The 27,689-nt window shown below is 40.5% G+C and overlaps 4 protein-coding genes across 9 annotated transcripts in view; 1 reads left to right on the top strand and 3 right to left on the bottom strand.

Moving 5' to 3' along the window:
• Nucleotides 1–12,439, bottom strand: part of eefsec (eukaryotic elongation factor, selenocysteine-tRNA-specific) — an 85,839-nt gene extending 73,400 nt beyond the window's left edge. For 5 of the 6 annotated variants that reach the window (XR_015088076.1, XR_015088078.1, XR_015088077.1 and 2 more), the window contains exons 1-7: nucleotides 12,289–12,439; nucleotides 11,660–12,038; nucleotides 9,379–9,586; nucleotides 9,151–9,247; nucleotides 8,418–8,582; nucleotides 6,091–6,705; nucleotides 2,476–2,632 (exon numbers count right to left, since the gene is read on the bottom strand). Coding sequence is in view for 2 of the 6 variants with exons in the window: in XM_086040070.1 (XP_085896196.1) it covers nucleotides 2,476–2,632; nucleotides 6,091–6,705; nucleotides 8,418–8,582; nucleotides 9,151–9,247; nucleotides 9,379–9,586; nucleotides 11,660–11,945 (1,528 nt within the window). In the remaining 4 variants the exon portion in view is untranslated. Of the gene's footprint in view, nucleotides 1–2,475; nucleotides 2,633–6,090; nucleotides 6,706–8,417; nucleotides 8,583–9,150; nucleotides 9,248–9,378; nucleotides 9,587–11,659; nucleotides 12,039–12,110; nucleotides 12,251–12,288 lie in introns of those variants that run through there. The other variant, XM_086040071.1, reaches the window with a different exon arrangement.
• Nucleotides 12,440–12,467: 28 nt separating this feature from the next.
• On the top strand, nucleotides 12,468–18,372 carry ruvbl1 (RuvB-like AAA ATPase 1). Its single transcript, XM_086040073.1, has 11 exons — nucleotides 12,468–12,786; nucleotides 13,367–13,453; nucleotides 13,534–13,666; nucleotides 14,712–14,863; nucleotides 15,387–15,476; nucleotides 15,898–16,047; nucleotides 16,135–16,198; nucleotides 16,285–16,483; nucleotides 17,541–17,643; nucleotides 17,736–17,827; nucleotides 18,062–18,372. The coding sequence occupies exons 1-11, from the start codon at nucleotides 12,646–12,648 to the stop codon at nucleotides 18,219–18,221; spliced, it is 1,371 nt and encodes a 456-aa protein (XP_085896199.1). The 5' UTR covers nucleotides 12,468–12,645; the 3' UTR covers nucleotides 18,222–18,372.
• Nucleotides 18,297–21,762, bottom strand: mustn1a (musculoskeletal, embryonic nuclear protein 1a). The gene is made up of 3 exons (XM_086040078.1): nucleotides 21,011–21,762; nucleotides 20,813–20,933; nucleotides 18,297–18,967 (listed from the first exon to the last, which is right to left on the bottom strand). The coding sequence occupies exons 1-3, from the start codon at nucleotides 21,017–21,019 to the stop codon at nucleotides 18,870–18,872; spliced, it is 228 nt and encodes a 75-aa protein (XP_085896204.1). The 5' UTR covers nucleotides 21,020–21,762; the 3' UTR covers nucleotides 18,297–18,869.
• A 153-nt stretch (nucleotides 21,763–21,915) lies between these two features.
• Nucleotides 21,916–27,687, bottom strand: rft1 (RFT1 homolog). The gene is made up of 10 exons (XM_086040072.1): nucleotides 27,502–27,687; nucleotides 27,343–27,428; nucleotides 26,827–26,949; nucleotides 26,454–26,745; nucleotides 26,242–26,376; nucleotides 25,305–25,565; nucleotides 25,088–25,232; nucleotides 24,294–24,399; nucleotides 23,204–23,453; nucleotides 21,916–23,122 (listed from the first exon to the last, which is right to left on the bottom strand). Exons 1-10 carry the CDS (start codon nucleotides 27,562–27,564, stop codon nucleotides 22,958–22,960), a joined length of 1,626 nt encoding a protein of 541 aa, XP_085896198.1. The 5' UTR covers nucleotides 27,565–27,687; the 3' UTR covers nucleotides 21,916–22,957.
• Nucleotides 27,688–27,689: the final 2 nt, after the last annotated feature.

Below are 27,689 nucleotides of genomic sequence, written 5' to 3'. Positions count from 1 at the left end.
CTCAAGGACACGGCTGGAGCATCCTGACGTTCACCCCAACGCTGCGCCTCCCCGTCGGTTTGCCTTGACCTTAATTTCCTGAGAACTATGAGCGACTGTGTCACGCTTCTTACGCTGAGTCACATTTCTGCCCCTCTTGTGCTTCTATTTGTGCCCTCTATTCAAACTGGCTGCTAATTTCGCCCGCGGTTTTGGACACGGAACGTAAGCAATGTTCTAGTTTCATTGCTTAACATGCTGTCTGTCTGGCCTCGTGCATAATGGCGCCAGCATTCTTGTTGTTATCGTTATGCCGATGTAATGGTTGTTATGCTGTGAGATATCTGTGCTAGTTGTGGCTATACCAGCGTGCACAAACTTGAATGAACTTGTGTTTGCATGCAAACACGTACAGCATTGTCCTCCCTCTCTGCAAATTAAACGCATTGTGGGGCTGGGCATATTTTGCCCAACGCTTCTAGCTGTGCCTCAGTCACACAATGGGTAGTAACTATAATTATGTCAATTCATATACGTTGCTGTTTCAGACGGCCAACGAAGTTAACGGTTGAATGGCGTTGCTGAACAAAAACGATAATCCAACATGATTTTGAGTCTTTAACAAACGTGAGTGAAAAAGAAAAAAAGTACCTGTAACATTTTTTTTAAATAACGTTCCAAAAATGTACTTGTACACATAAAGGCCTTATAAAATGTGGTTTTGGTGTACAGATAACACAAGTTCATCATATACGTTACAAAGAGGAAATAAAAAAGTCTTTCTCATGTCATAGGAATGATAATCTTGCTATGCAACATTCCCACTGAAAAGATCACTTCCTCGTTAGTGGCACGATAATAGGAAAAGCTTATGACAGGTTCACACACTTTTTGGGGGGGTGGGTGGACGGTTGGTTGACTATTAAACAGGGCATAATACATTTTTTTTCATAACATTATGATAACAAAAAAATTATCAGTAGATAATTTTAGTAAAAGAAATTTAAAATGTTTTTTTTTTTTCAAATAGTAATTCTGCCGATTGGTGGTGAAGTGTTGATTCCATTAGTGAAAATACAATCAATGCCTTTTCGTTATGGTGGCTTGCATGAGTGCTTTGCCGTTTGCACTTGTTTTTTTAGACTCGGGGCTCAACATACAACATTGTTCACCCCCAGGTCGAAGTTGACATTGACCCTGCAGAAGAGGGGGTAGGGTGAGCAGACCACGCCCTAAAAAGCGAGGGATTTTTACCAGTGTGTCGAAAGTGAATGTTATGTGTGCAGTGTTTTTTTTGTTTTTGTTTGTTTTTTGGATGAAATGTGTTATTTAGGACACTAAACAAAACAACTATTTCACATTGTGGAAAAAAAGTTCATATTACATCTTTGTATGTGAACAATAGAGTGTAGGAACTGAAATAATTCCACTTGCTTGCTCCCCCTTTTTTTCCCCTGGTGGGAAAAGGGAACTGTCTATTTGAGAAGGGGTGTTTATTTGTTCAAGTGGATGACGCACCCAGTCACTAACTGAGACGTGGCATCCATTAGAGTAAAGGCGTAATGGTCACTATTTGAGGAAACACAATACATGGTATTGCTGAATTGTGCTTACACAGTCATATAATAATGTGGAAACACATTTAACAGAGTCAAAAAGGGCTGGTCAAACAATGGATCAGCATTTTTCCCAAAATAATCCCATTAAATTTGGGGTGAGAATCTACCATTTATGATGTCATAAAGTACTCATTTTCTGTGTAGTCGTAATTGATTTCAACAAAACTCGCTAAGGCGTATGCAGCGTGGCAAGTTGCATAATAAATTAAATCTGCAACTAATTGACATTCTGTATTTGCCTGCCATATGCGATTTCACACGAAAAATCCCATTCGATTCATCAAATCTCATCAGATCAGGTTGCAATTTGCTGTGGTGAAGATAACGCTTATTACATTTTGTTTACCCGAATGCAGAAGAAATGACCCTCCATGATGGTAACTGTTCACTCATTCATCTCACAAGTGGAAAAGGTGTAAGCCTTGGCGGATATCTGCATTCTCGGATCATGATTATGATAAGACTCAAATAGCAATCGTGCAACTAAGTACAAGTGTAACTATATTGGAACATATTCACCGGCACTTTCTTTTCCCAAGATTGTGTGTGTGTCTGAGTGAAGAGGATGTAGGTGAGACTCTCTTTTTGACATGTTTTTGTTTTCTCTCCCCTCCCGGTGTGGCGCAGTGGGTTTGGAGCAACAGAAGGTAAAATAAATACAGAACAGATTTCCCCCGGAACACATGGCAATCCCCGGAGGAATCCTGGGAATGTGGCTGGAGATGTCAGCCCGAGCACTCTTACCACATCCTGAAAATAATCTGCCGAGCCCCAAAAACCTGAAAAAGTGTTTGGCCCAGTATACTGAAGGAGAAGAAGACCTCTTGCGTCCTGCCAAGCGAACTAACGGAGCCACTTGGAAACGTTAGGTCCTTACCTTGTACTCGAATTTTGAACTTCCCGCTCTGTCCAAACCCGCCCTCGATGACGCCGGTTTCGCCCGTTGACAACGTGACCTTCAGGCCCACAAAGATCTGCAGGTTTGTTTCCTTCTTGAACAGGTTGCGGCCAATCACGGTGTAGTCGTCCGTCACCTGCACACGACACAGATAGGAAAAAAACGTGACTAGCCGAACTGCAGCGCAGGACGTGTTTGGAAGTGTTTGATTGATGCACAAACTAATCTTATGACAGCGGTGAAACTGTCAGCCAAGACGGCAGGGCGAGGACAGCCCACCCCGTGTCATGTGCCCTCATCAAGGCCCCCCCACTGGCGCATTCTTCTCGTCTTGCCGCCTGACTGTCTCTGGTTCGTCGTTCCTGCACATTTTATGCCATTTGTTTGTATTCCTTGCTTATCATCCATCGCTAATCTGATAACAGGAGGGCACCGCTCTGTCTCTGTGCCTGTGCCTCCTCCAGCGCCACCACTAGCTCATCCTCTCTTCTGCCCTGCCCTCATTCACTCTTGAACGTTTGACCCTCAAGCGTGACTGATGCGCTGATAAAAAGAAACATACAGTGGCTATAGGCGTCCGACAGACCGTACGAATAGTCGTATCTCAACAATGACAGCAATGTGTCCTGGATAGGGAAGAAAAAAAAACCAAAAAAAACCCGAAAAACTATGAACTATAACTCGAAGGCTGATAACGAACGAAGGCCACATGACGACCAGTCTGACCTCCTGCACGCATCGTTTCACTCGAGAGTTGAGGAGTGAAGCAGTCAACACCTTGAGGTGCAAACACAAGGAAACTCCTCTGCACACTTGACCCACGACCTGAATTTCACCTCGACACGAGGGGGAACACGCAATTGGAAGTTAACTACATGTGCGGTTTCTCTCTACTGTTGTTGTGTCAAGATGGCGGTCAAACCATGTACAAAATACTGTTGCAATACAGGTAGTTTCTGTAAGTATTTCAATATTTGATCATTTGTTTGTATTGTAGTACAACTGGGGATAAGGAAAAAGGAGGGTATTTATATTTGGACTAAATAGAAGGACTGAACGATATTAAGGCAATCGAATTTGCAATATTTTTCCCTCAATATTGCAATTGTGATTTAATATGGGATTATTTTTTCGAGTTCCAAGCACTATTAAAAAATGGATAGATGAAAGGTGATAAATCACACAAATGATATGAGCATTTGTCACGAATATTTGGTAGAATTTCATTAAAAAGAAATAATGCACTGAAAACGCAGATGTGAAAAGCACATCTGCCATGTTTGTAAAATGTGTTGTGCTGGTCATTGTTTTTAGTGATAAAACATCCTGTTATGTGCAGTGACGACCAGGCATCATGAAGTGCTTTAATGCTGACTCTTTTTATGTTCAGTAACACCATAATTTGATATCATCAAGAAGCAATAATGTGCAATTTTTTGTAAAACAGTCAATTTGAAAATTAACAATAATACATTTAGCAATAACAATAAACTAGTGGTTAAAAATCGTCATAATGCAGGTGGATTAACTATACCGTATTAAAGAAAAAAACATGCCAAATTTGTTAATTTAAGTCACCTGTGGAAATTAATTAATAATACATGCATGAAGTATGTAACAGTGCTTAATGTTTTTTTTTTACATTGAAATAAAAATGTTTGATATAATTGTCTGGAGCCACTTGTTTAAGCAATGTCATTATGACTATGTATAATTAGCATGTCACAGTATTGCGTATGAATCCACCAAAGTTGAACTTAAACAACAGTGAAAATAAAATTGTCAAAAGTCATTATTGTGTTTGCTTATGCATCCATTTTATTAGTCAGGAGGCTAGTTCCCGGAGGTGGTGCCATAACCATGGTGACTCACAGTGACTTGTCTCCAACTGTGAAAAAAAATTCCTTGCCCATTAGCCACCCTTTTACAAAGTTTCACTTTTGTATCTTCTTCCTATTACGGTTTTACTTTGCCCAAATGGTACCGTGTTAAGACGTTAAAACGCAACACTTTGCGTAGCAATGTACGATGAATGCGAGACCGTGGGATAAGAGTGATGTGAACGCCAAACGGGGTGCGTATTCCTGTACCACTCAGGTGTGTCCAAACAGCGCCAGTCTCTGACAGCTAGACGGGCCGAGTGGCGTCAGGCGGCCACCCGCATGCACCTATGTGTCGCAGGCATGTGCACCCACACGTCTCAAACGCCGCTCGGCGGGACCGCCGACGCACGCTTGTTTGTGTGTACGTGTCTGTTTGTGAACGCACAATACGGGCTTTGTCTGCGGGCCATGCTCCAGTGCCACCAGCAATGAGAAACATTCAAAGCACCAGGAGCAGCAGGAGGACTGCAAGGTGAGCGAGAGGGCACAGAGGCAAAGGCAAAGTACAGTAATTCACCTGCATATTTGCAGTTCAACCGATCCCCTGCTAGTCACTAAAAAAAAAAAAAAAATGCACCAATCTGCAGTTTTTGTGCGGTTTCTGAAGCAAAGCCACCAAAGCTCTGTCGAAAGCAGGAAAGCAGTACATTAATTGGAGTCAAAGAAATGTATTGAAGTGATTCATCTCAACTGAGACTTTTTATGTCGAGGAGTAGCTATGTTTAGCCTGGGTTGAAAGTGGAAGCACATTTTTTTCCTCAATCAAACCATTAGTAAACCATGTATTTTAAAGGGTAATGTTGTGAGATAATCTTGAAATGATATTAAGATCTTTTGCCCAGGCAGCCTAATTTCTCAACGGTACGCCTTCCGAAAAAAAAAAAAAAAAAAGGTTGCATAGGTGAGTGACCTATGCCCATCAAATATAGAGTAGAAATAGCTGCGGATGATAAGATGATGAGAACGATTGACAACTTCTTGAATGGTAAAAAAGCGCTATATAAGTGATAGCCCTTTAATCTAAGTCCCAATATGTTCAAAGGTCCCAACCAACACTGACACGGAGCACTTCAAGCATCAATACTTTAAAATAAAGTTACCTGTCTTGTGAAATTGTGATTCAAACTTGATGATGACCAGATGGTTCATTAATAATTTACCAGTCAATAATTTTGTTTTGTAAAACTATTACAATGAGACGTCGATTTGATTTTCATTAATTGTTTTAGCCCTAATTTTAAAGTATATATTCAGCCATTTATTGAACCCCGTGAGCAGAGTGAAACAACAAGTACGCTGCCCCAAAGCTGCTGTCGTCCGCGGTTCTGGCCCAGACACCCACACGCCATGCCACAAGGCTCCGCCCCTTAAAGCCACATGCATGTATCAAACACAGACACTACGACATCTATAGTAACTTCTATACATTTACGTTTTTTTCACATTTGCAATATGTTTAAAATGTGTGTTTTAATACGTCTGAATGTCTTTAAAGCATGTGGGAGTGGTAGAACATTTTGGTTTCTCTATATCACAAATTATTACAGGTCGGGTCTGGAACATATCCCGTGCAATAAATGTGGGTTCACTGTACAAGCTACTAGAAAACAATTTCGGGGGGGGGGGGCGTAAATCCCTTTTTTTTTTTCGCGATATGTGGCAGGGCTCGGTTCCTATCCCCCACGATTTAGGATTTAGAGCAACCACTCACCCTCTCCACTTGGCCTTCCTTGTGTTTGGTCTTGTAGATGAGGAGCCGAGGGAGACCGGTCTCAGCGTAGCCTTTATCTTCAAACCCGTGCAGCAGGCGCCCTTGGAAGGCCAAGCGGCACGCATTAGCGTGGATGTCCGTGTCCAGCTTGGAGCCAATCACCAGGCAGAGTACGGGGCACGTGACGGGCCGCTCAAACTCCAACAAGGCCCACTGCTCTGGGTCGGGTCCTGAACCGGACTCTCCCTGGCCGGTGACGTAGTCTTCCTGGTAGACGTACTCCCTGTCGAAGGCGAAGGCCGTTTCCAGCGAGCAGGGCTGCGGATGTGGCGTGTCTGGCCGCAGTCCAAAGAAGGTCACCCTCGCCATGACCGTCTCGTGTCCCACCGTGATGTGGAACTTGGCCCGGGTGCTGAGGGAGCCCTTGAAGTAGCCGATCTTCCTGGCGGAGATAACGGCGGCGAAGACGGTGCGCAGGGAGCCCGGGGTGCACACCAGCCCCCGCTCCAGCAACTTTGGGTCAAACTGTGTCACGCACACTCCCACGCGGTCCCCCTGCATGGCCCCCGACACTGGCTTCCGAAACATCTGTATTGACTTTACCTTCTTAGTCACCTGATGGGAGACGTGACAGAATAACACATCTTAAGTCTAAACACAATTCAGTGCAAACTAAAAAATATATATATTCTCACCAAGAGACATTTCAGTGTAATTTGTTGTAGTCATCTCAACTTTTTTTTAGCGTGCTTTAAAAAAAAACACAAAAAAAAAACATTGCTGAAACAAAGTGCTGTACATACACCGTCAAACCTTAAACAACTAAATATAAAACAGTAATGGTAAAAACAACAAGAAATAATAATAATACAGGTAATAATCATAACAAATGGATGCATAAAATATATCTTTTTAATAAAAATATAACACTTTACTTGTAGTACGTACCCTCTACTATAGTATGATACTTTAGCCACTTGGTTGGGCAAAGTATGGCCTGCTCCATACTTCATACCAGCTTACGGAACATTTGTATTATCAAATGTTCTATAATATTTGTCGCACTAATTTAGAAATTTTTTCCAAAATTAGTTAAAATTGTTTTTTTTAATTTTGTTTGTCTCATTCATCTCATCAAATAATTAATTGATTAATGTAAATAAAATAATTTTACACATTTAATATTTATTTTATTGAATAATTGTAATTAAATGAATTACAAATAACAGTAAAAATGTGAATGAATGTATCATTAATTAATAGTAAAGTTAACTATAGTATACACACAATTTATTTTTCATTTGTTTTTTTGTTGTTGTTTTTTTTTGTTTACCTCATCTACAATTGACCTGGCCCATGTCTCCGTTTTAGAACTCAAACGTGGCCCTTGACCAGAAAAGCACTTCCCACCCCTGATTTACATCATTGTTTATTTGATGAATCAGGGAAATTACATTATAATGAAATAATAATAATAATATACAATAAAATCTAATGCAGAAAAGGCACTATGCTGCATATTCTCTTTTACCCTAACGTTTGAAAAATGTGGTTGAAAAAAATATAAATAAGTTCCTGCGATTCAATGGCTGGACTGTGAAAAGGCAAGTAAATTTGTCAATGGCAGTGAATGAGTTAACAAACACTGCAATTGATCTATTTTGGATGAAACTGTGAAGTAGACATTACAGTTCCCATTTAAATGGAAGCAAATCCCTCACATGAAACAAAACACATGATATGAAATCTGACTAACTGCCAATTAATTAATCAGTCATTACTATACATTGCTATAGTTTGGCCACCTTGGTCACATTGAATAGCAACAGGAGCAGCAGAACAGAATCAACAGCAGTTTGCCTGCAAATTGCTTTTAATTGAAAACATTTGCCGCCACTATGAGGTAAAAATGAGAACTGCAGCCAAGACTGCATGGTTCACCTTTGAAATTGGGTTCCGACGATTGGGCATCTATACAAAGGGTCATGTGTTTATGATAGTCCTATGACAGCGATGAATTTATATCAGTCAGAACGTGCAATTTTTTTTCCACTAACACAGTGCTAAAGTCTTAAGGAAAAAAATTGGATAAAAAACACTTCCAGACCACAAGTACAATATAGCAAAATCTCATGGAAACTTTAAATATGATGGTAACTTAACATGCCTTCTTGTGCCACATCAAGGTGTATTCTTATATGATGTCAACTAGTTCATTGCGCACTGTTTCAAACCTAAGTAACTGTAAACCATTAACTCCCAGTAGTCCCACTGAAGTGAGCCACTCCACCCATTCCTCTAACGCTATTTCAGAAAGTGTACTGTACCTTCAGTGCTGGGATTTCCACAGTGTCGTTGATGGCCAGTGACCCCTGCAGGATGGTGCCAGTCATGACTGTTCCCTGGCCACGGATGGAAAAGCAGTGGTCCACAGCCATCAGCAGGTCGCCTCCGGGGTCTCTCCGTGGGAGGTAAGTCTGTTTCTTTAATAGCTGAAATGGAAGAGAAGATATCATAAATATATAAACACACATGACTATCCTCGTAGTATTGCACAAAACTGAGACTCAAATATTAAGATAGATAGAAAAGTGGACCAACACATGGAGTGAGGTAAAATGTGATTGTAATAAAATATAAAATCAGTCTCATTTTAAATTATACAATTTATAATTAAGATGAATCTTTTTTAAAGAAAATGTTCAGTAAAGTTAGAATTATTCAGATTTTTTTTTTTTCAATGTACTTAGCAGTAACTACAAACACGCGGACAATACAAACAATAAATTGATCCATCCACCGTTTTTATGTACCACTTATCCTCATTAGTCACGGGTAAATTAAATTAGATAAATATATCTAAAATAAATAAATAAAACAATTGACCAATTTTAGGAAAAACAGCTAATTGAATGAAGTACTCTTGATAGCATAAATGCTCAGTGGGACTAGACAAAGAAAATGCTTTAATATGTCATTAGTAAGGTGTGTTCATTTCTGGACTTTTTGCTAAAAAGAGAGCCCAAGACGAGTCAGTTCTATCAGTGTGCCCGTTTTCACCTCGATTAACTCGGACACTCCCTGTGGTTCCTCTCTGTCGGCAGCCTCAGGGCCCCCGGGCTTGGCTGCCACTGCAATCACTGGACAGTCTTTAAAACTAGGTGAAAATATACATGTCTACGTTGTAAAATGATTTCTTGATTGATGACAGTTAGCCAGGTAGGACATGTACTATCACTATGCCATGTATTTCATCCAATTCCTGCTATACGTGCTCCGATTGCACACCTGGTGTTCTCCAGCGTTTTGTGAAGTCTCTTGGTCATTTTCTCGATTGTGCTCTGTCGCTTGTTGGCCGGCAGAAGATCCGTCTTGTTGAGCACAACCACCATGCGAGGGCAGGTCAGTTCTCCGATGAGCAGACACTCTGCTGTTTGAGTCTGCACTCCTTTCACCACGTCCACCACCAGCATCATCAGGTCGATGATTTGCGCCCCTATGAGATGCGCAAACATACAAAAGCTATGTTATGTTGCTCTGAAATTAGCTGGAAACACAAGATAGGCTTTTGTCTATTTGTTTCTGTATAAATGCGTGATGTGACTGGTGAAGTTGACGACGGCAAAACAAACAGGAAAGGACAAGGAGACAAATATCAGTGGGAGGGGTGAACAAGAGTAAAGGGCTAGAGGGCTGAAACTAGAGCTTGCCGCACGCTTGCTTGTCTTTCCTTTCCTGACTTTGCTTTCCTGTGCTCAACCCTTTTCTCTGCTTCCACTTGGCTCCATCTATTTCCTGTGATTTCCCCACTTGGGACAAGGGAGGGGGGAGCTTAATATAGATACCCCAATTTCTACTTTCTCCTTCCAACCCTAATCTCTAACATGTGCCTCTTCTGGCTCAGGGATGAAGTTATACTGTATGAAGTGTACAGATGATGAGTGATCTGTTTTTAACAGCATTTTCACATACAATGACAAGTGAGACTACAAGTATCATCCATTTTCTATAGTATTTGTCCTCAATAGGTCCATGTGTGAGCTGGATCTTAATCCACCCAACTTTGGGCAAGATACGGGCTACACCATCCAGCCAATCACAGGGCACATACAGTACAGTATAGACAACCATTCACACTCTCACACATATGGATAATTCAGTCTTCAATGAACCTTGCATGTTTTTAGAACGTTTGTAAATTGAGAGTCAGACTCCGGAACTGTAAGGCAGACATACTAATCACTAGAGTGCTGGCACAGGGCTGTTGTATCAGCACAACTGGTATATTTTATTATACGTTTGTATTATCTAATAACTGTATTGCTACAATCTTGTCTCCAGTTAAAAACTACAAACTATTCCATGTACAGTATGTAAGGAGCTTTAAAATGTTATTAAATTAACAATGTAAGCAAATGTAATGTGAATTAAGGAATACATTACTTGTTAAAATGTGAACTATAGTCAGAAATCATTTCACTGTACTGAAGTATTAGATGTCATTGTCCTCATAAAGTTGGCATGCGGGGTGGAGTCTATCCCAGCTGGTTTTTACACCCTGGACTGGTCGCCATCTAATCACAGGGCAAATATGAACAAACAAACATTCACAAGCACGTTCACTCATATATGTAGACTTTAGAATCTTTAAAGAACTAACTCAGAGAAAAGTCATACGAGCACAGGCGGAAACATGCAAATTCCAGATTTAAGAATTAAAACCCAAACCACAGAACTATGAGGCAGCTGTGACAAATACTAGGTCACCATGCTGCCCCCCAAATAACTCATGAATGTGACCCCTGCATTGTTGGCGCCTCCTGCTGGAATTATGAAATATAAGCAGGACAATGAGATTCAAGGCATAAATTACCCATTCTTTAACCACACACACAAATTATCCCCAAATTACCATTCAAGGATGACACAAACCCACTGGACAAGGACCCAACATTAAGTGCAAGAACTCATTTTGTAATTTTTTTTCACAGAAATAAACTCACTCCAAATTTTAATTCTGGGGTACTGTTTGTCCTGCATGTCATTTCAAAGCTGCCTACTTTTTAACTCATTGAGTACCAGACATTTCCATACCCTCTTTTATGCTAACGTTTGAAAAAATGTGAAAAAAATATAAATAAATTCCTGGGATTGAATTGCTGGACTGTGAAAAGACATACATATGTCTTTTGGATTGAATGAGTTAATATAGGGCCGTATAAGCAACTAAGACATGTCTGCCATCTAGCGGTGATTGATGAAATAACAACTTAAAACCACACTCGATTGCAGCATGTTAAAAGTTCGTCACTCTCAGTGTGGTCACACATATTGGCCAACACAGCAACCGTGAAGGTACTAGCAGACTGGAATGACATGGCAACACATGAAGCTGAAAACTGATTGGACCAAAAAAAAAAAAATCAACATCTACACACACGTATTGCACACAGGGCAGCCAGAAGAAACGCTATGGCATGAAAATAATAGAGTGTTGGGAATAAAATAATACAATTCCATGGAACTAAATGTGCGTTAGTGCTTGTGACAACAGATTTCGGCGACTCACCTCCAATGATGGTCCGAATGAGAGAGGCATGTCCCGGACAGTCAACCAGGGTGAACTGTAGGTTGTCATAGGCTCCGCTCTCCCGCAGCTGCTCGGGAAGGTCCACGGTGAAAGAGGAGAAGCCGAGGTCTAGTGTGATGCCTCTCTCGCGGGACTGAGGGTTCTTGTCGAAGGCAGCCGTGGACGCGGTGCTGCTCAACGCCCGAGCCAGCGACGTCTTGCCGCTGTCCACATGTCCGAGCACCCCGATGTTGAAATTCAAAGTTGGACTTCTGTTGTCTGCCATTCTGAAGCGCTGTCACGTGAAATGCTCTGGTAGTGTCTCTTCGGACCATGGACTCAAGCTCCACAGCGGGAGGCGACTTGTAGCTGCACAATACTGAAATTAAAACAGAAATTCACCAGCACGCTTATTACATTATATAAAATAGAATGAATCTCTAAACAGTACTTTGACGTGTGGGCAAGTCGTTCCTTGTGTTTAGCAGCAGCCCATAGTAGTCTTTGCAGTGGCTAGCGAAGTAATTCATGACTTCGTAGGTAAAAGTGAGCGCAAATATATTCGCAAGACGATTACAACAATAATTGTGATATTTTCCTCACACTTATTTGACAATTGTTTAACTCACGGGTATATTTCTGTTGGTTTCCACTTTGACAGACAACTTCAACTACAAAAGGAAATGAAAACGCTTGGGGTGGGATTTCCTGTGAAAACAATGATTGGCATGAGTCTCGGCCAATTATAGTTTTACTTGTCCTGTTTCTATCCAATGGTCTTGCTTAAAATACAAAACAGGGCGGAAATTTGAGGTAACACTTCCGCCAATTTTCCATAGTAACCCCACATGGAAACCATTCTTCCTGTGTTTTGAGTTTCGGCGGCGGCGACTGCAGCGTGCTACCAAGCTAAAAGAAGCACAAGTGTCTATTTTGTTGCTTTTAAATCGCGTTACAGTTTCGCGAAATATCTACTTTAAGCCACCATGAAGATCGAGGAGGTGAAGAGCACCACAAAAACTCAACGGATCGCATCGCACAGTCACGTCAAAGGACTTGGCTTGGACGAGGCCGGTAACGCCAAACAGACAGCGTGCGGCTTGGTCGGCCAGGAAGCCGCCAGAGAGGTAATGTTGACCGTACGATATTCTTGTATTATTTGGAGTAAGCATTTATGACTTAGCATTTGTGAATGGACGAGCTTGTGTGTTTGAATGTCCATTGTGCACTTTTAAGCTAAACCTGCTAGCCCGTGGAGTCGCTGTTTCACACTTTTACACGATCCACGTTTAGTCAGACAATCTGATGATCAGGTTACTAATCTCAACCTTGTTGAGCCAATGTACTCATTTTATGTTAGAAAGTCTCACGGCACACCACCGAACAAACAAACTCGGAAAAAATTGTATAAAATGTCTAAATTTTCCTCATAAATTTACTAAGTGAAAGTTGAGCCTGTTTAGTTGCGCAAAAAGCTGTTCTTTTGTATCAATGGCAACAAGTGGATACACAGGTTAATTGTACCTTCTGCCATCTAGTGGAAGAGTTTTTACGTTTTCTCCCTGTCTGCCTATAAATTGCTGGCATAGACAGATGAACGAAGATACATAATGTAGTAGAGAATAATTTATCAGGAGCCATCACAATTGCATGTGTCGATATTTGAAGTCACATGCTTCTGACAGTTCCTAAATGTTTACATTCCAGGCATGTGGTATCATTGTGGAGCTCATCCGCTCCAAGAAGATGGCAGGAAGAGCAGTTTTACTGGCCGGGCCACCTGGTACTGGAAAGGTACTATATTTTATTTGATATTTTATTAAGTAGCAGTGCCGGCCTTTTAATTTCACACTTGTTGACGTTTCTCCTCACAGACGGCCCTCGCCTTAGCCATAGCACAGGAGCTGGGCAACAAGGTGCCTTTCTGCCCCATGGTGGGCAGCGAGGTCTATTCGTCGGAGATTAAAAAGACAGAAGTACTGATGGAGAACTTCAGGAGGGCCATCGGTGAGAGTAGCTCTTCATTTTTGTTTTTTTTGTTTTGGTTATACCAGGACCCCTCATTGACATATAACTTGTGCAAGGAAACCACAACAGCAGCAAGAGAAAGAAAATGTGAAATTATAGGATTAAAAAAAAAAGAAAAGATCTTAAAACATACAGTATGTATATTTAGGCACAGTGATGTCTTTAATGTAACATTTGCTTTGTTGTTTCAACAACCATTTTGACATCATCGAAGAAATAAACGCCAACTACCGTAGTATACGCAGCAATAACATGCAAAAAAACAACAATGATTGAGTCGCTATGGCAACCACTCTCCAAATCAAAACGGCACTGGCTGTCTATTCATCATTCTCCATGAACCCAGAAGTAGTAAAAACTACTAGAAAGGGAGTACGGTGGACCCTCTAAATCAGGGGTCTCCAAGTCGATACGAAAGTAAATTGCCTAATGACTAGCATGAAAATAACCAAAGAAGCTCACTGAAGCTAGCGTGACTAAAAGCGTGACTAGTTTTACTTTATTGTAGTTGTTGTGATGTTGCTTGAAACTTTAACTCCACTGTAACGAACTGAGGTAATTGGTAAAACAATAGAGACCAAACACTTTTGCGCAATATTTTGAGTCCCGTTGACCCCCGAGAGTCATTTTGACAAGGGGAAATGAGATGGAAAGTTTCCCCTGCTGATGTTACCTGTCGTAGGGAAGGAAATAGACCTTTTGTAGCTAGAGAGCACCGCTGCTCCTCCCCTAAAACCCGATCTGCAGTGAGAGGCGGAGATTCCTCCGAGCTTGTCACCACCGTGCCAATTAGAGCGCCCCCACATATAGTCCCCGCTCTCTGATCTGAGCCACGGCGCGTCGGCCACCTGCGAGCACCTCCTCGTGCTGCAATAATGGTCACCCAGAAACGATGGCCAAGAATGTTCGCGGGCACGTGCGCAAGCCAGATCTGAGGGGATGCCGCAGCACGAGAATACAAAGACTCGATTCACTCCATTGCCGTCAACGTGTGTGATTGTCACGTCAACTCGCCTTTCATCAGGGCTGCGCATCAGAGAGACGAAGGAGGTGTACGAGGGCGAGGTGACAGAGCTGACCCCCTGTGAGACGGAGAACCCGATGGGGGGCTACGGAAAGACCATCAGCCACGTCATCATTGGTCTGAGGACGGGGAAGGGCACCAAGCAGCTCAAGGTTTGTTTTTTTGTTTTTTTGTTTTTTTTGTTCCTGAACTGCAATGTACAGAGTTTTTTGTAGTTCAATTCAAAACTTGAAACTCAAATATTACATCGATTTCTCAAGCTATTTGCAAAATTTTGGACCATTTGGACATATGATACAACACATTTTGTTTATTTTATTAACTAATTGGATAATTAATAATTATGAGGAGAACTAATCATTATATTATTGGCATGAATAACAGTATTTACTTTTTCCCACCTCATCTACACTGGAAAGAGAAAGTACTTAATTTTCAGTTGCACATGATTAAAATGAGGTAAACTGATGTAATCGCCCCATTCCTTGAAATGATAAAATATTAATTCAAAGCATTTTAATCTTATGCAACCAAAGTACATGTTTGAATTAAGTCAATTTGAAGGCAACGTTCCATTTGAAAAAATCAAATGTGGCCCTTGAGAATGAAATTTTACCCATCCTTGTTTGGGTTGAAGTTGTCTTCATCCAAACTATTATTCTTTGTGTTCCCAAGTTGGATCCCAGCATTTACGAGAGTCTTCAGAAGGAGCGCGTGGAGGTGGGGGACGTCATCTACATTGAAGCCAACAGTGGAGCTGTCAAGGTATCACCACACATCTTCGCTTGTTCTTCGCTAGGTCATGGAATACAAAGCAATTCATTCATTCATTCGTTCGTTTCATTGAAGAGTTATTCGTCTGGCCTTTCATATCCCTACTCTCGGCACGACAACCTGTGCTTCCTGTCCGAGTGTTCGAGAAAGCTTCTTTTTCTCCCACTATCTCTCCCATCTCCCCAAATGCCTCCTTTCCTGCAGTGAGGCTTGCGGCTTCTGTTGACAGGTCGCCCCGACGGTTCCTTTAATCGGTGCGGGTGGCCTTGTGACCGAATAAGCGGGGGGAGGGTGCCACACATGTCTCTTGTTGACAGGCCTCTCTCAAAGCGCTTCATCCGTCCGCCAATCGTCTGGCCCCACCTGCTCCGGCATGGAACTACAGGAATCCTTACGCTCCTTGTCTTTGCAGAGACAAGGTCGTTGTGACACCTTCGCCACAGAGTTTGACCTGGAGGCTGAGGAATACGTGCCGCTGCCAAAGGGAGACGTGCACAAAAAGAAGGAGATTGTCCAAGATGTCACGCTGCACGACCTCGACGTGGCCAATGCCAGACCGCAGGTTTAAAAAAAAAATAAAAAAAAAGAGTGTTTTCAACGTGACAAGTTTGTCTGTGTAGTCCTCAAATGTTCTTTCTGATTGTCACAGGGAGGCCAGGACATTCTCTCCATGATGGGACAGCTGATGAAGCCCAAAAAAACAGAAATCACAGGTAGGCAACGTTGCCGGGCAAATCTTCATCTGCTTCCAGACTTCAGCTTACGTTGCTCGGCCGTCTTTCCGTGTTTGTTTTTGCAGATAAACTCCGAGCGGAGATCAACAAGGTGGTGAACCGCTACATCGACCAGGGCGTGGCCGAGCTGGTGCCCGGCGTGCTCTTTGTGGACGAGGTCCACATGCTGGATATCGAGTGCTTCACGTATCTCCATCGGGCGCTGGAGAGCACCATCGCCCCCATCGTTGTGTTCGCCTCCAACAGGGGAAACTGTCTCATCAGGTGGATCATTACGGCATAAAACATACTTGGCTTGTTTTGGCAGGGGGAGATGGTTGGATAGCAATGTGACAAGAGTTGTTGGTTGGCACGGCTAATTCAAACTGAGTACAACTCTCAAAGTCGTGACTGTGGCTGTTATCAAGGAATTCGATATAAAGAGTCACTACCAGATGAAACATGCAAACTACGACAAGATGACTTGTAATGGATATCTTTAAAAATGAAAGCGACTGAAATCTGAATGGTCAGCCACCACACATTTTCACCTCACCAATTCTGGCCCTCTTTGCAACAAATTTGGACACCCGTTGTCGACGCGTCCGAATTTCCTTCACGTTTCAAACTGTGTGCCTTAGTCATCAATTGTTTTTTTTGTTTTTTTAATTCAGCTGTTTGATGTGCTTATTCCATGTATTTTAGAACAGCACAAACCAAAATGACCAGTATTATAAAGCAGTAGTGTAGTAGGCCTAAGTGTTAATCAAAAACAAGACAGGTTTTCCCCCTAAAAATAAATTTTATTTAGAGAATGGATGGGTGTCAGCTACTAACATGCACAATTTGTAAATTGACACTGTGCATGAATAAAAAATGAATTTTAAAATGTATTCCTCAAATATTGAAAATGAAATTAATTTGACCTAAATGTGAAAACAAACGTTTCTAAATGATTAAATGCAAATGTATTGTACTTAAAAGGTAAGGTACTGTACTGTATTGAAAAAAGTTGACACTATATTGAGTACCACTAGAGGGAGCCAGAGTACCATTACTAGTGGTACTCATGCCACACTTTGATAATCACTGTTTTAGAAAATTCCACACAAATGGCGCCACTTGTCACACTGCTGCTGAAACCAGGCTAAACTTAGCTTCTCCCTGACATAAACATCTTAGTCCCCCAGTCTGGCTATATCACTTCAACATACTCCCTTGACACTATTTGCTACTTTCCTACGAGCCGAAACTTTTGTCGCCATTTTGTGGCACGTCAGGGTGTTACAAAAAGCGTTTGAAGAGATATTCCTTCCAACCTTGTCTCACTTTTGTTCTTCAGGGGGACCGAGGACATCAGCTCACCACACGGGATTCCGCTGGACCTGCTGGACAGAGTGATGATCATCCGCACCATGCTGTACACGCCGCAGGAGATGAAGCAGGTCAGCGGGAAACAGGAATCCTCATCCACGTGCATCACTTTTTCTGCCACCAATACGGATCTTTTTTTCCTCTCTCTCTCTCTCTCCTCCAGATCATCAAGATCCGCGCTCAGACAGAGGGGCTCGGTATCAGCGAGGAAGCACTCGCGCACCTTGCAGATATCGGCGCCAAGACCACCCTCAGGTACGAAAACAGGCTTAAAGGACAAAAGTATTCGGTTGTTTTCACTCCTTTGGAAAGACTTTCTGCAAGATTTGGACAGGTCAGGTGTTGGTGTATTATTGACAATAATTCATTCATAATGACAAATTATTTTAAAAAATGAATACATACATTTAAACGAATCACTTCCGTGGTCCAAGAATATTGGGAGTGTTCATTAACAGCAAAAATGACTTTTGGTGTGCTTGTTGGCAGGTACGCCGTTCAGCTCCTGACGCCGGCCAGCCTGCTTGGTCGCGTTCAAGGCAAAGAGACGGTCGAGCGTGAGCAGGTGGAGGAGATCAACGAGCTCTTTTACGACGCCAAGTCCTCGGCCAAAATTCTCCAGGATCAACATCACAAATATATGAAATGAAAAGTGGCACGACTTCTTTTCAATACTGCATCTTGTTTTTGTTTTATATCCATCATGACTCTGACGTTTTCTCCATTAACGGCGTAGTTCAATGCGCTTTTATTGATTCTGTTTGACTTCCAACTTTTGAATAAAGAGATATCTTCTGTTATTTCCCAGTAATTTGGCAGTTTTTTGCTTTTCTTACATTTTGTTTTTGCAGACAATCATTGATTAGACAATTTGACACATAAAAGGAATGACTTCGCTGTGTCAGCATTTTCAAGTAATATCTATACATTTCTATTTTATACATGGGGAAAACAAGTATTTTCTAACTTGAAGACAGTAAAATAAAATTTTTGCAAAATTCATACAATGTTAACCCTTTTGGCATACAGCGCCAGGGTTTTGGAACTTTGAGAACTAATTCGGAGTACTGGAATCAATTCCTTGCAGTATTGTTGTGGAATTGAGCGGATAGCAGAAATGCAAACATTTATCACAATATATTGATCATTGAATATTTTATCTTTGATACAGCTCTTATTGGCTCTCAGTAGGGGGTGCAGGTGTATCTTATGATGGTCTTACAGTCAATATGAAAAGGTATATTTAAAAAAAAAAAAAAAGCCCAACAAACTGAGCGACAAAGTGGCTGGTCTCTGTCTACTTCCTGGCGGGTCGAGCTGAGCGTGTGTTCAAAGCCGTCTCTCCTCCTGACCTCACGCCACTGAACACGGATGGAGCAGTTTTACCCATTTTCTCTGTGGATAATTGAAAAAAAAAACAACAATATATTCAGACCTAATCTGTGATGTGGTCTGCAGAAGTTCAGGAAACATTAGTTAAGTTTCAAATGGGCGTCACTTATCTTACTAAAAGGCGACAGAATCATGTCATTTCTCCCGCCCAATCAATATTGAACATGATGAAAAAGTAAAGTACAACACAATATTGTGGTTTGTTATTTTGAAGGACAGATTCTTGGAGGAAATTAATATATGATTGATTGCATTCTTTGATGTATGATTTTAAGAGACTGGGAGAGTGCTCTGAGATTCATGTTTTGATGCCACTGTTGTATTAATCAGAATAATGTTGCCTGTGCTGTTGACCGTTGCGAATGTCTGCATGGATATCACTAAATTTAGCCCAACACATATCATATATAAATTAGACAGCGAACTAGTTGAGACTAAATCAAGAGCACCTCTGCTAGTTGCAGCCAAATAGAGTACACTATTTTGCCTCAATTACTACATGAATTCTACATTCATTCATTCATTCAATTCATTGCAATTAATTTTATCCATCCCTAATATCCAACTAATTTATTACATACTTAATAAAGTATGGGTATTTATAAATCAGAATATGATAGAAAAGATCATTTTGAATCTTATTTCAGTAGTTAAATTCAAAAAATTAAACTCATATTAGTGTTGGACCAAGTACCGGTACGGTACTAATACCATCTTAAGTATTTTAGTGGTCAAAAATGACAATACCATAATTCCCAAATACCGATACTTGGGGGACAAAAGAAAAAGGGCGGGCGGGGATGAACTCTGTGCCAGAGGTGATATTCAATTAGATTTTACACTGCCTAAAACTTTAAATAATAACAAATCTCTTGGTGTCCTAATACTTTAGTTACAGAACTGCATTTATAAAAATATATCAGTAATGTGTAAAAACAATAATTAAAAAAAAAAAAAGCATTTAAACCGATGGTAAAATACTGTTCAGAAGGGCAATTTGGAAAATTATGTAAAATTTCTCGAGATGAGTGAATTAGAGGCTTGTTCGATTATATCTATAATCATCTAAATTAACCCTTTCATGCACAGTGGTCACTACAGTGGACAGCTATTTAAAAGTTGCTTTTGCCTATATTTAGTAAAAAATATATTCATATTTTAAATAATTACATAAAATCATAATTAATGCATGAAAGGGTTAAAAAAAATTTGATTAATTAATATAGGCGAAAGCAACTTTTAAATAGCTGTCCACTGTAGTGACCACTGTGCATGAAAGGGTTAATAAAAAGTTCAATGTGTAGTGAATCTATATACTACAGTAATTAAGATTGTTACTCCTGAAAAGACATTTTCTACAATAATCTAATTAATTAAGATAACCAGTACTGTATAGTCCGACAGTGTCTACATACACAATATACACACAATATAAACTGTGTGACTGTGCAAGTTACAAAAACAGGAGAAAGGAAAAAATATAATTAAGAAAATACTATAATACTAATAATTGAAATTTGAAAAATGAAGTTTCTAAAATTAAAACATTTTGTTGCACCTACGATAAAAATAGTAACATTAGGTGGCTTGTTAAAAAAAAATTCAAGCATTTTAATGGTTTCCCTATATAAAAGACTAACTACACATATACACTTTACTCCACTGGGAAAACTGTCTCCCATCATTAGTGCATTCCATCTCATCGCCCTACATGGAGTGGAAACTTTCACCATCATAATAAGCTAACTGACTGCTAATGTCAACTTCAACCCATATGTTGCACTCTTTCATTTCAGCCGTCAACACGCTGTGCATCCTGCATGTGCCAATGCATCTGTGTGCACTCACCACACTCCTCCATGACTTCAAAAGTTTTGCTCTTCACTGGTCCACTGCCACCAAGTCGATTCTTTGTCTCAGCCAGCTCCTCCTCGCTGATCGCAGGACGCTGCAGTTCTTCTTCTTGCGGCTGCGAAGAGAAACAACAACAAGTTACCAACATTCAAACTTTTGGAAAGCACACATTCAGTAAAAAAGTGCCCTTACTTGAGACATGTTGGTGATGTCAGCTGTTTTCTCCTCAGGGCAGCCAGTTTATATGGTCTGACTTGCAAGCGGACAATAAATCTGTTATTCAGCATTAACAAATTATGTCATGAGTGTAGAAGCTCCTCCTACAGTTTGTGCGTGTGCAAATAAATCTCAGCTTCAAACTTTAAAAAAAAAAAAAAAAAAAAAACTATTCAAAATGAGATCAACTTGTTGGGATTACAAACTCATTGAACACACATGCAAAAAAAAAAAAAAAAAAAAAAAGGCCAAAAGGCATGTTCCAGTTCTTTCCTGCTCATTCCCCATAATGACATCATTATCCAGCCCTGACGGATGCTACATTCAGTTGTGGTAAGTGTGGAGAAAGAACAGCTGTAGCTTAGCAGTTTGTGGTTCTGCAAAAAAACAAACACTCGTTGCTCGTTTTCCTGCTGACAGGTCAAAGAAGAAAAAAAAAATGAAATTGTGATCATAATCACATCGTACAAAAACTCTAACATTTGCTAGGAAATTTACGGGGGGCAAATAAAATTACCATAAATGAAAATCTGACTTTTCAACACGGGTGTGTAGACTTTTGATATCCACGGCACATTTCATGTGCAACGGACGGTTGGAAAAGCCTTACATAAGGGGGCAATTAACATTGTTAACAGATTTACAAGATCATTCCATAAACAACATGATAGACAAGACGTCAGCTATGGAAGTGGAGCTGCACTTTGGACAACTAATCCTGGCAGAGTTATCTTACTCAAAACAAAACTGACATCAAAATAGGAGTTCAGAACATTCAGAGTCTTTCATTTAAAAAAAAAAATTTAATTACAGGTAATGGTTTAAATTTTGCCCGTAGGCCAGCAAGGAAAATGAGTCAAATTTGCTGTCTTATCAGGCAGTTTAAAAACAAAAGACTATTTAATAAAATCATATAAGCCAGTAAGGGTTGAGAACACTTTCCAGTGGTCGACTTTGCGAAACACACTGGATACATCCCATGATACATAGTGACACATACCTAGTCCTGTATGTTGAATGATATACTGTATGAAACTGCTTCAAGTAACTTCGTTGGTAAAAATAGACTTCATCCGATTGTCTCACACACACACATACACAATTAAGTTGGTCCCAAGATAGTCCAATTGTCATACACTCAGTAAGTCACACTCCATCGGTACATGTGTACAAGGCAAGCAAAAATGTTAAAGTTCATAGACATTGTGTTATTTAGAGTACAGTAGTTACAAACGTTATTACAAACACTTCTCAGTGTAAGATTTTGTGTCTTTTAATCAAAAATAGTTCTGGGAGGTGTACCTAATGATGTGTCCAATGAGGGAACACTTCTTCAAATGTTCAAACAGAAGAATTATTCAGTAGCAATATCATACACGTTCACATGGTGCATCTTAATAAATTAGGATATTGTGGAAAACCTAATTTGATTCAGGAGTGAATTTTATGTATTAGATAAATTCACTTCACAGTCAAGTGTCTTATTATGTACATTTTTACTTCTATTACTAAATATATTATTAAATTGCATATATTATTGTTACTATATTTTTATTATTATGAACATTTGCAACCAGCGCAAAAAAAATCTAGAAAGGTTAACTTGCATCACTGAGTTAAAAAAAAATGTGTGAAAATTTGTTGACCAGTGTTATTTTCTTACAGCCAAATAAAACCCCAAATTCCCCATCTAATAACATTTGAATATGACATACAAAACAATCCAAATGATTTTCAAATTAGAAATTATGTAGAAATGAACCTTCAGAAAAGTAATTTCCTTTGGATTTATCAAGCTTCCCTTTTTGAAATTGTACTACTGAACTTTTCTACAATATTCTCAATTATTGAGATGCACCTGCGCTTGCTTCCAAGGCATATAATTAAAAAAAAAGAATAATCCACCCGTTGCTGTCCTTCAAGTTATGCATGTTTTTTCCTGTACTGTGGCAAAAGATGCGTCCTCACAAACACAATGAGTTGAGTTTCTGTGAGCACAACCGCCCCGAGAACAAAAAGAAGACACACCGCTCCCACGCTGACGTGGACCAACCTGAGGAGCCAACCGCCGTCGCAGCAGAAAGCGCCCTGCGACAACAATCGCACTTTCAGTACAAAACGCCAAGACGACCCTAAAGTCAAAATTCGAGGTGAAGTGTTTGAAGGTACCTCACTGACAACCGTGACGGCCGCGCTGACAGCGAGCGCCAGGCACAGCGCCGGCGAGGGCAGCAGGCCCCGCAGGGGTCTCCAGCGACTGGACAGGAAGTAGCGGTGAATGTACAGAACGCTGTGCGAGATGCGGAGAGCCATGTTCAAGCAGTTGGCCAGGATGAAGCCCACGCCGCCCGCCCACCACGTCAGCATGTAGGACAGGAAGAGGAAGGACGCAGACAGGGCCAGCATCACCAAGTTGTAGCTAGAAATGAAGAATGTTGTGGTAACTTCAGACACAAAATTCATTCGTTTGACACTCATTTCTAAAATGATCTTTTTCCACTGAAATAAATGGAAATGGAAAATGAATATGTTCCTCCAGCGCCCCAAAAAACGCAACATATTGTATTGTGTTTTTAATAAGAAAAAAATTGCAATTTATAATAATTCACTCTATAATAACACACAGCAATGACAACTGAAATGTAAAGAATGAATCATTTTTTGCCACATTTCTTGCTTCATTGTGCTGCTTCAGTTGTGCATGCCATGGCCACCTGGGGGCAGGGTTGCACAATAATTAAAAAAATTTTTTTTTTATTGTAATCACCATTTTGGCCGAGGATTAAAATTGACCTGATCGTCAGCGATTATTTACATTGACGCCATTCAATGCCTGCCATCGGCACTGATCACAACACTAGAGTGCTAGCAATTTTACAGCATTTTGACTGACTTTTCAAGACCTACAGAATATTGTGTTCTGATTATTTTTACATCGAATCTACCAAATGAAAGAATAGACTATTCTTCACCAGGAAAAAAAGTTTCATTCGACCTTTTTCTGCTTTGTAGCATTAAGCAGTAGATCATTTGGCATTTAGCATCATTTGTTAGCGTTCCCAGATATTTTTATGTGGTTGTTTTAAATACACGTCAACTTTCCTTTATTTTTTGTTTAATTTGACTGAACTTTAACTGGGGGTGGCAATGAAGAAGACTTGCTCACTAGCTCGGTCGGTTTGCTCGGATCTCCAGGCACCACTCTCTGTATATTTTGCAATGTGTTAAAAGCGATGTGGTGAATGTTTATTGTGCTTACTTGTCAACTTCCTCCTGACTCATTGCAGCAAACACAAAACACTCGGTCACGCCGTTTACAGCCAGCAGGAGGACGTAGCAGCTGTAGCATCGCAGCAGAGATGGACCTTCAACAAAATATAAAAAAGAATTAAATTGAAATCTTTATAGGCTCTCCGATGTTTTAAAGTACTATACTGAGAACATATTCAATTAATACCTTTATGGCAATGTCAATCAATCAGACAATTATGTTCACACTTGGTGGTTAATTTGTTAGCTAATTAAAGGTTAATTAAGTACATTTTTTTTTTTTATATGTTGGATTTTATTAGATTGTGTAAGCATACCTAAAGTTGTTTGGTATACTCCATGTAGGTGTAAAGTTATCATTATTAATGATAACCGATCTATTAATCTGCCGATATTTGACCTTTTCATACCTGGAAAATGTTGACGTTTTTTGTGGCACTTTTTCCCCCCTACTTTAACACATTACAATATAAGACAAAGATAAAGACACAAAAAAATGCAGATTTTTGCCAACCTCTTCTCTCGTTTGTAAAGTTAAACAAATACTAAAGGACAAAGTATTCTAAAACTGTGAAATGTTCTCTCTGTAATTATTTTCTAAATCTTTGTTGTTGTCAGCATTAAAAGACCAAAAAAGATGTTATTTTAGTCATGACATTTTTTTTAAGATAATCAGACAATTAATCCGGATTAAAATTTAATTCCGCCAATTTACAGAAACTGCACCGGCCTTCAAAAAATCCACATCATTCAGGCCCTAATTATTATTATCATCATTGTTACCTGCCCCACTGCTCAGCAGAGATCCACCATAAATATCCAGGGCCAGTCCTGAGTAGGCGTACCCAAAGACGGCGATAATAAGGCCAATCACCAGCACCAGTTTGAGCAGGCATTGTAGCACCTCTGCTGCAACACCAACATCTTCCTGACGACAACAATCACATTATGAACCTAAACTCATCGCTATTCAAACACAATAAAACACGCCTGTGCACACCTGTTTCTGGCTTTTTACATCGCGGCCTCGCTCCAGCACTTTGGCAAAGAAGATGTAGAAGCTCTCTTCGATGGGCAGGAAAATGAAGCGCGCCACCATGGAGCCCAGATTGTTGACGATGTCATAAACGCCCTGGTCGCCGAAGCTGAGGACGTTCAGGAAGGTCATGACGTAGCGCTCGCCTTCAGTCAGGATCTGCTTGAGGAACGACTGCTTGAAGAAGCTCCAGGTGAGGCGGGCCACGGTCCAGTCCATCAGCGGCTAGAAACAGACAGATGCTCTGAGGTTTTTTCTGCATGTGAAGTTTGGAGGGCACCCGCCACTTTCTCTAAAAGTGCTGATGTCGACAAAACTGGTATAACTGGACTAGCAATTGAATAATAATGATAATAATCATTTAAATCACGATTATTCAGACGATAATTTATTTTTTGGTACAAAACAAGAAAATGCTTTAACGTAAGAAATATAAGGACAAATACATTTATTTGAACAATATGTAAGTTCCTTTTGGACCAAACAAAATTGATCAAATTGGTTTTTATTCAATAAAAAAGGTGCAAAGGTATAAATTCAAGTATGATTTCTTTGAGTAAATAAACATAGTGCGTTTGATGTAAATGCATATTAATAATCGTTTTTTACGATTATGGCAATTTTGCAATCGTGATTGTAATTGAATTTCGATTAATTGCACAGCCCTAATGAACTCAATACTTACAAACATTATTATATTTCACTTAGTATCAAACACAGTTCCTACTTCCTACATATATATTTTGTATTTTAAATAAGTGATTTTAAAAAAATGAAAGAAAACAAAGAATGCAAAAGATCAGCACGCGGGGGCAACACCTGCCTCAATTTGAGCCAGGAAAAACCCTGCGCTCATGACTTTCGCTTGTAACAAATGAGGGACAATAAACAATCACACTACCTCCCCATTAGCTCTGTGAGGCATCAGATCTCTAATGTTGCGCAGGGGGAAATTGCTCTCAGTCGCCTCTTTGGACGGCAAGAAACGAAGGAAGTAAACCGCATAGCACAGCACCAGGACTCCTGTGTACATCAGCTAAAACATAACAAAAGCTTACCGACTATCATCGTCGATGAAAAAATAATACATAAAGATTCGGAACAGATTCTTACATGAGCAGCAGAGAAGATGTAAAGACCCCACTCCCGGGCAAACACCACCAGCACCACTGTCACGCTGCACTTAGCCAGCATGGCCAAGCTCTCCGCGACCACCTTTAGCCTCACAAACATGTGCGCCTGGGCCAGAACCCAGAGGGGCTCGGCCAGGAGCTCCTGCACCCCTGCTAAAGCGAACATCACCACGGCGGGGTCGTAGAAAGGAACAGCTTGAGGGTCCGGCACCTCCAGGAGCCAGAGCCACACAGCGGCTAACAGGGCTCCCCATAGCACACCTAGAGGCAACCTGACAGACCAAGACTGCTTTAAAAAGACAAACAAACATTACACAGTTCACATTAACAACACGGTGGATGTTGATGCTTACGTCAGCCATAGCAGGTTAATGAGCTGCCTCCAGTTGTGCTTCCCCCCGGCAGAGCCACTCAGACAGGCTCTTCGAAAGGCCTCTCGAGACAAAAATACTAACGTGGAGTATAGCAGAGTAAGCCTGAAAATATTAAGACAACGACACACATTACTGTTATAAATAAACTGCTTTGAGTTTGAGTGGTAGCAGTCGTTCCCAAACACAATACAGTTAGAGAGCTCAGATGTGCCACAGGATTATAATTATCCAACTTTATTCAAAAGGTCTGACAATTATTAGTTTACTACAAATTATTCATATTTGTTCATCTATTACAGCGAAGTACCAGGCAGAACAATTAAATGCACTTCCACAGAGATGTTGAAGATCGCAAGATCTTCAATTCCAGCGAGTACGTCAGCCTAGAGTTTGACTAATCTGGTACGGATTTCAACTTGCTTAAGTAAATTTGCGAATAAATTGAGAGGTTGAAAACATGTGCCTGGCATAAAGGTTGTGGGATAAAAGGCTTACCTGACATTCACCACTCCAATCAGCTCTTTGGAAACAAAACGCAGAGTGAACGCGTTCAATAAGAATGTCAGCACCCGGAACATCACCTGACATCAAACATTAATATTAGGAAGAACACAAATCGCTTTAACACAAATGATTAACCCAACGTTAGCTCACCTGTAGCAGCACATTGTACGAGGCGAGAGTAGACGCGTTCTTCAGTAAGTCCTGAGAGCTCATTCTGGAACTTTTTGTTCCACTTGAAACTCTGTGTTTAACTCAGATTTTCGATATTAAATGCAGAATGCATTTATTTCAGGGGAAATCAGTCTGCGTACACATATCGGGAACTCGGCTGTGATTCC

The sequence above is a fragment of the Filicampus tigris genome, chromosome 9, assembly GCF_054856515.1.
Source record: "Filicampus tigris isolate MCC_2025a chromosome 9, RoL_Ftig_1.0, whole genome shotgun sequence".
NCBI lineage: Eukaryota > Metazoa > Chordata > Actinopteri > Syngnathiformes > Syngnathidae > Filicampus > Filicampus tigris.
This window is presented reverse-complemented; position numbering and strand designations above follow the sequence as displayed.

Coding starts and splice junctions, on each gene's coding strand:
- ruvbl1 (XM_086040073.1), top strand. CDS start 12,646: ATGAAGATCGAGGAGGTGAAGAGCACCACAAAAACTCAACGGATCGCA. Junction 13,454..13,533: donor GGCCACCTGGTACTGGAAAG/GTACTATATTTT, acceptor TTCTCCTCACAG/ACGGCCCTCGCCTTAGCCAT. Junction 16,199..16,284: donor CAAAAAAACAGAAATCACAG/GTAGGCAACGTT, acceptor TTGTTTTTGCAG/ATAAACTCCGAGCGGAGATC.
- mustn1a (XM_086040078.1), bottom strand. Junction 18,968..20,812: donor TGAAGTCATGGAGGAGTGTG/GTGAGTGCACAC, acceptor AATTATCCACAG/AGAAAATGGGTAAAACTGCT.
- rft1 (XM_086040072.1), bottom strand. CDS start 27,564: ATGAGCTCTCAGGACTTACTGAAGAACGCGTCTACTCTCGCCTCGTAC. Junction 23,454..24,293: donor AGTCAGGAGGAAGTTGACAA/GTAAGCACAATA, acceptor CTTCATTTCTAG/CTACAACTTGGTGATGCTGG. Junction 23,123..23,203: donor CCGTCACGGTTGTCAGTGAG/GTACCTTCAAAC, acceptor TTGTTGTCGCAG/GGCGCTTTCTGCTGCGACGG.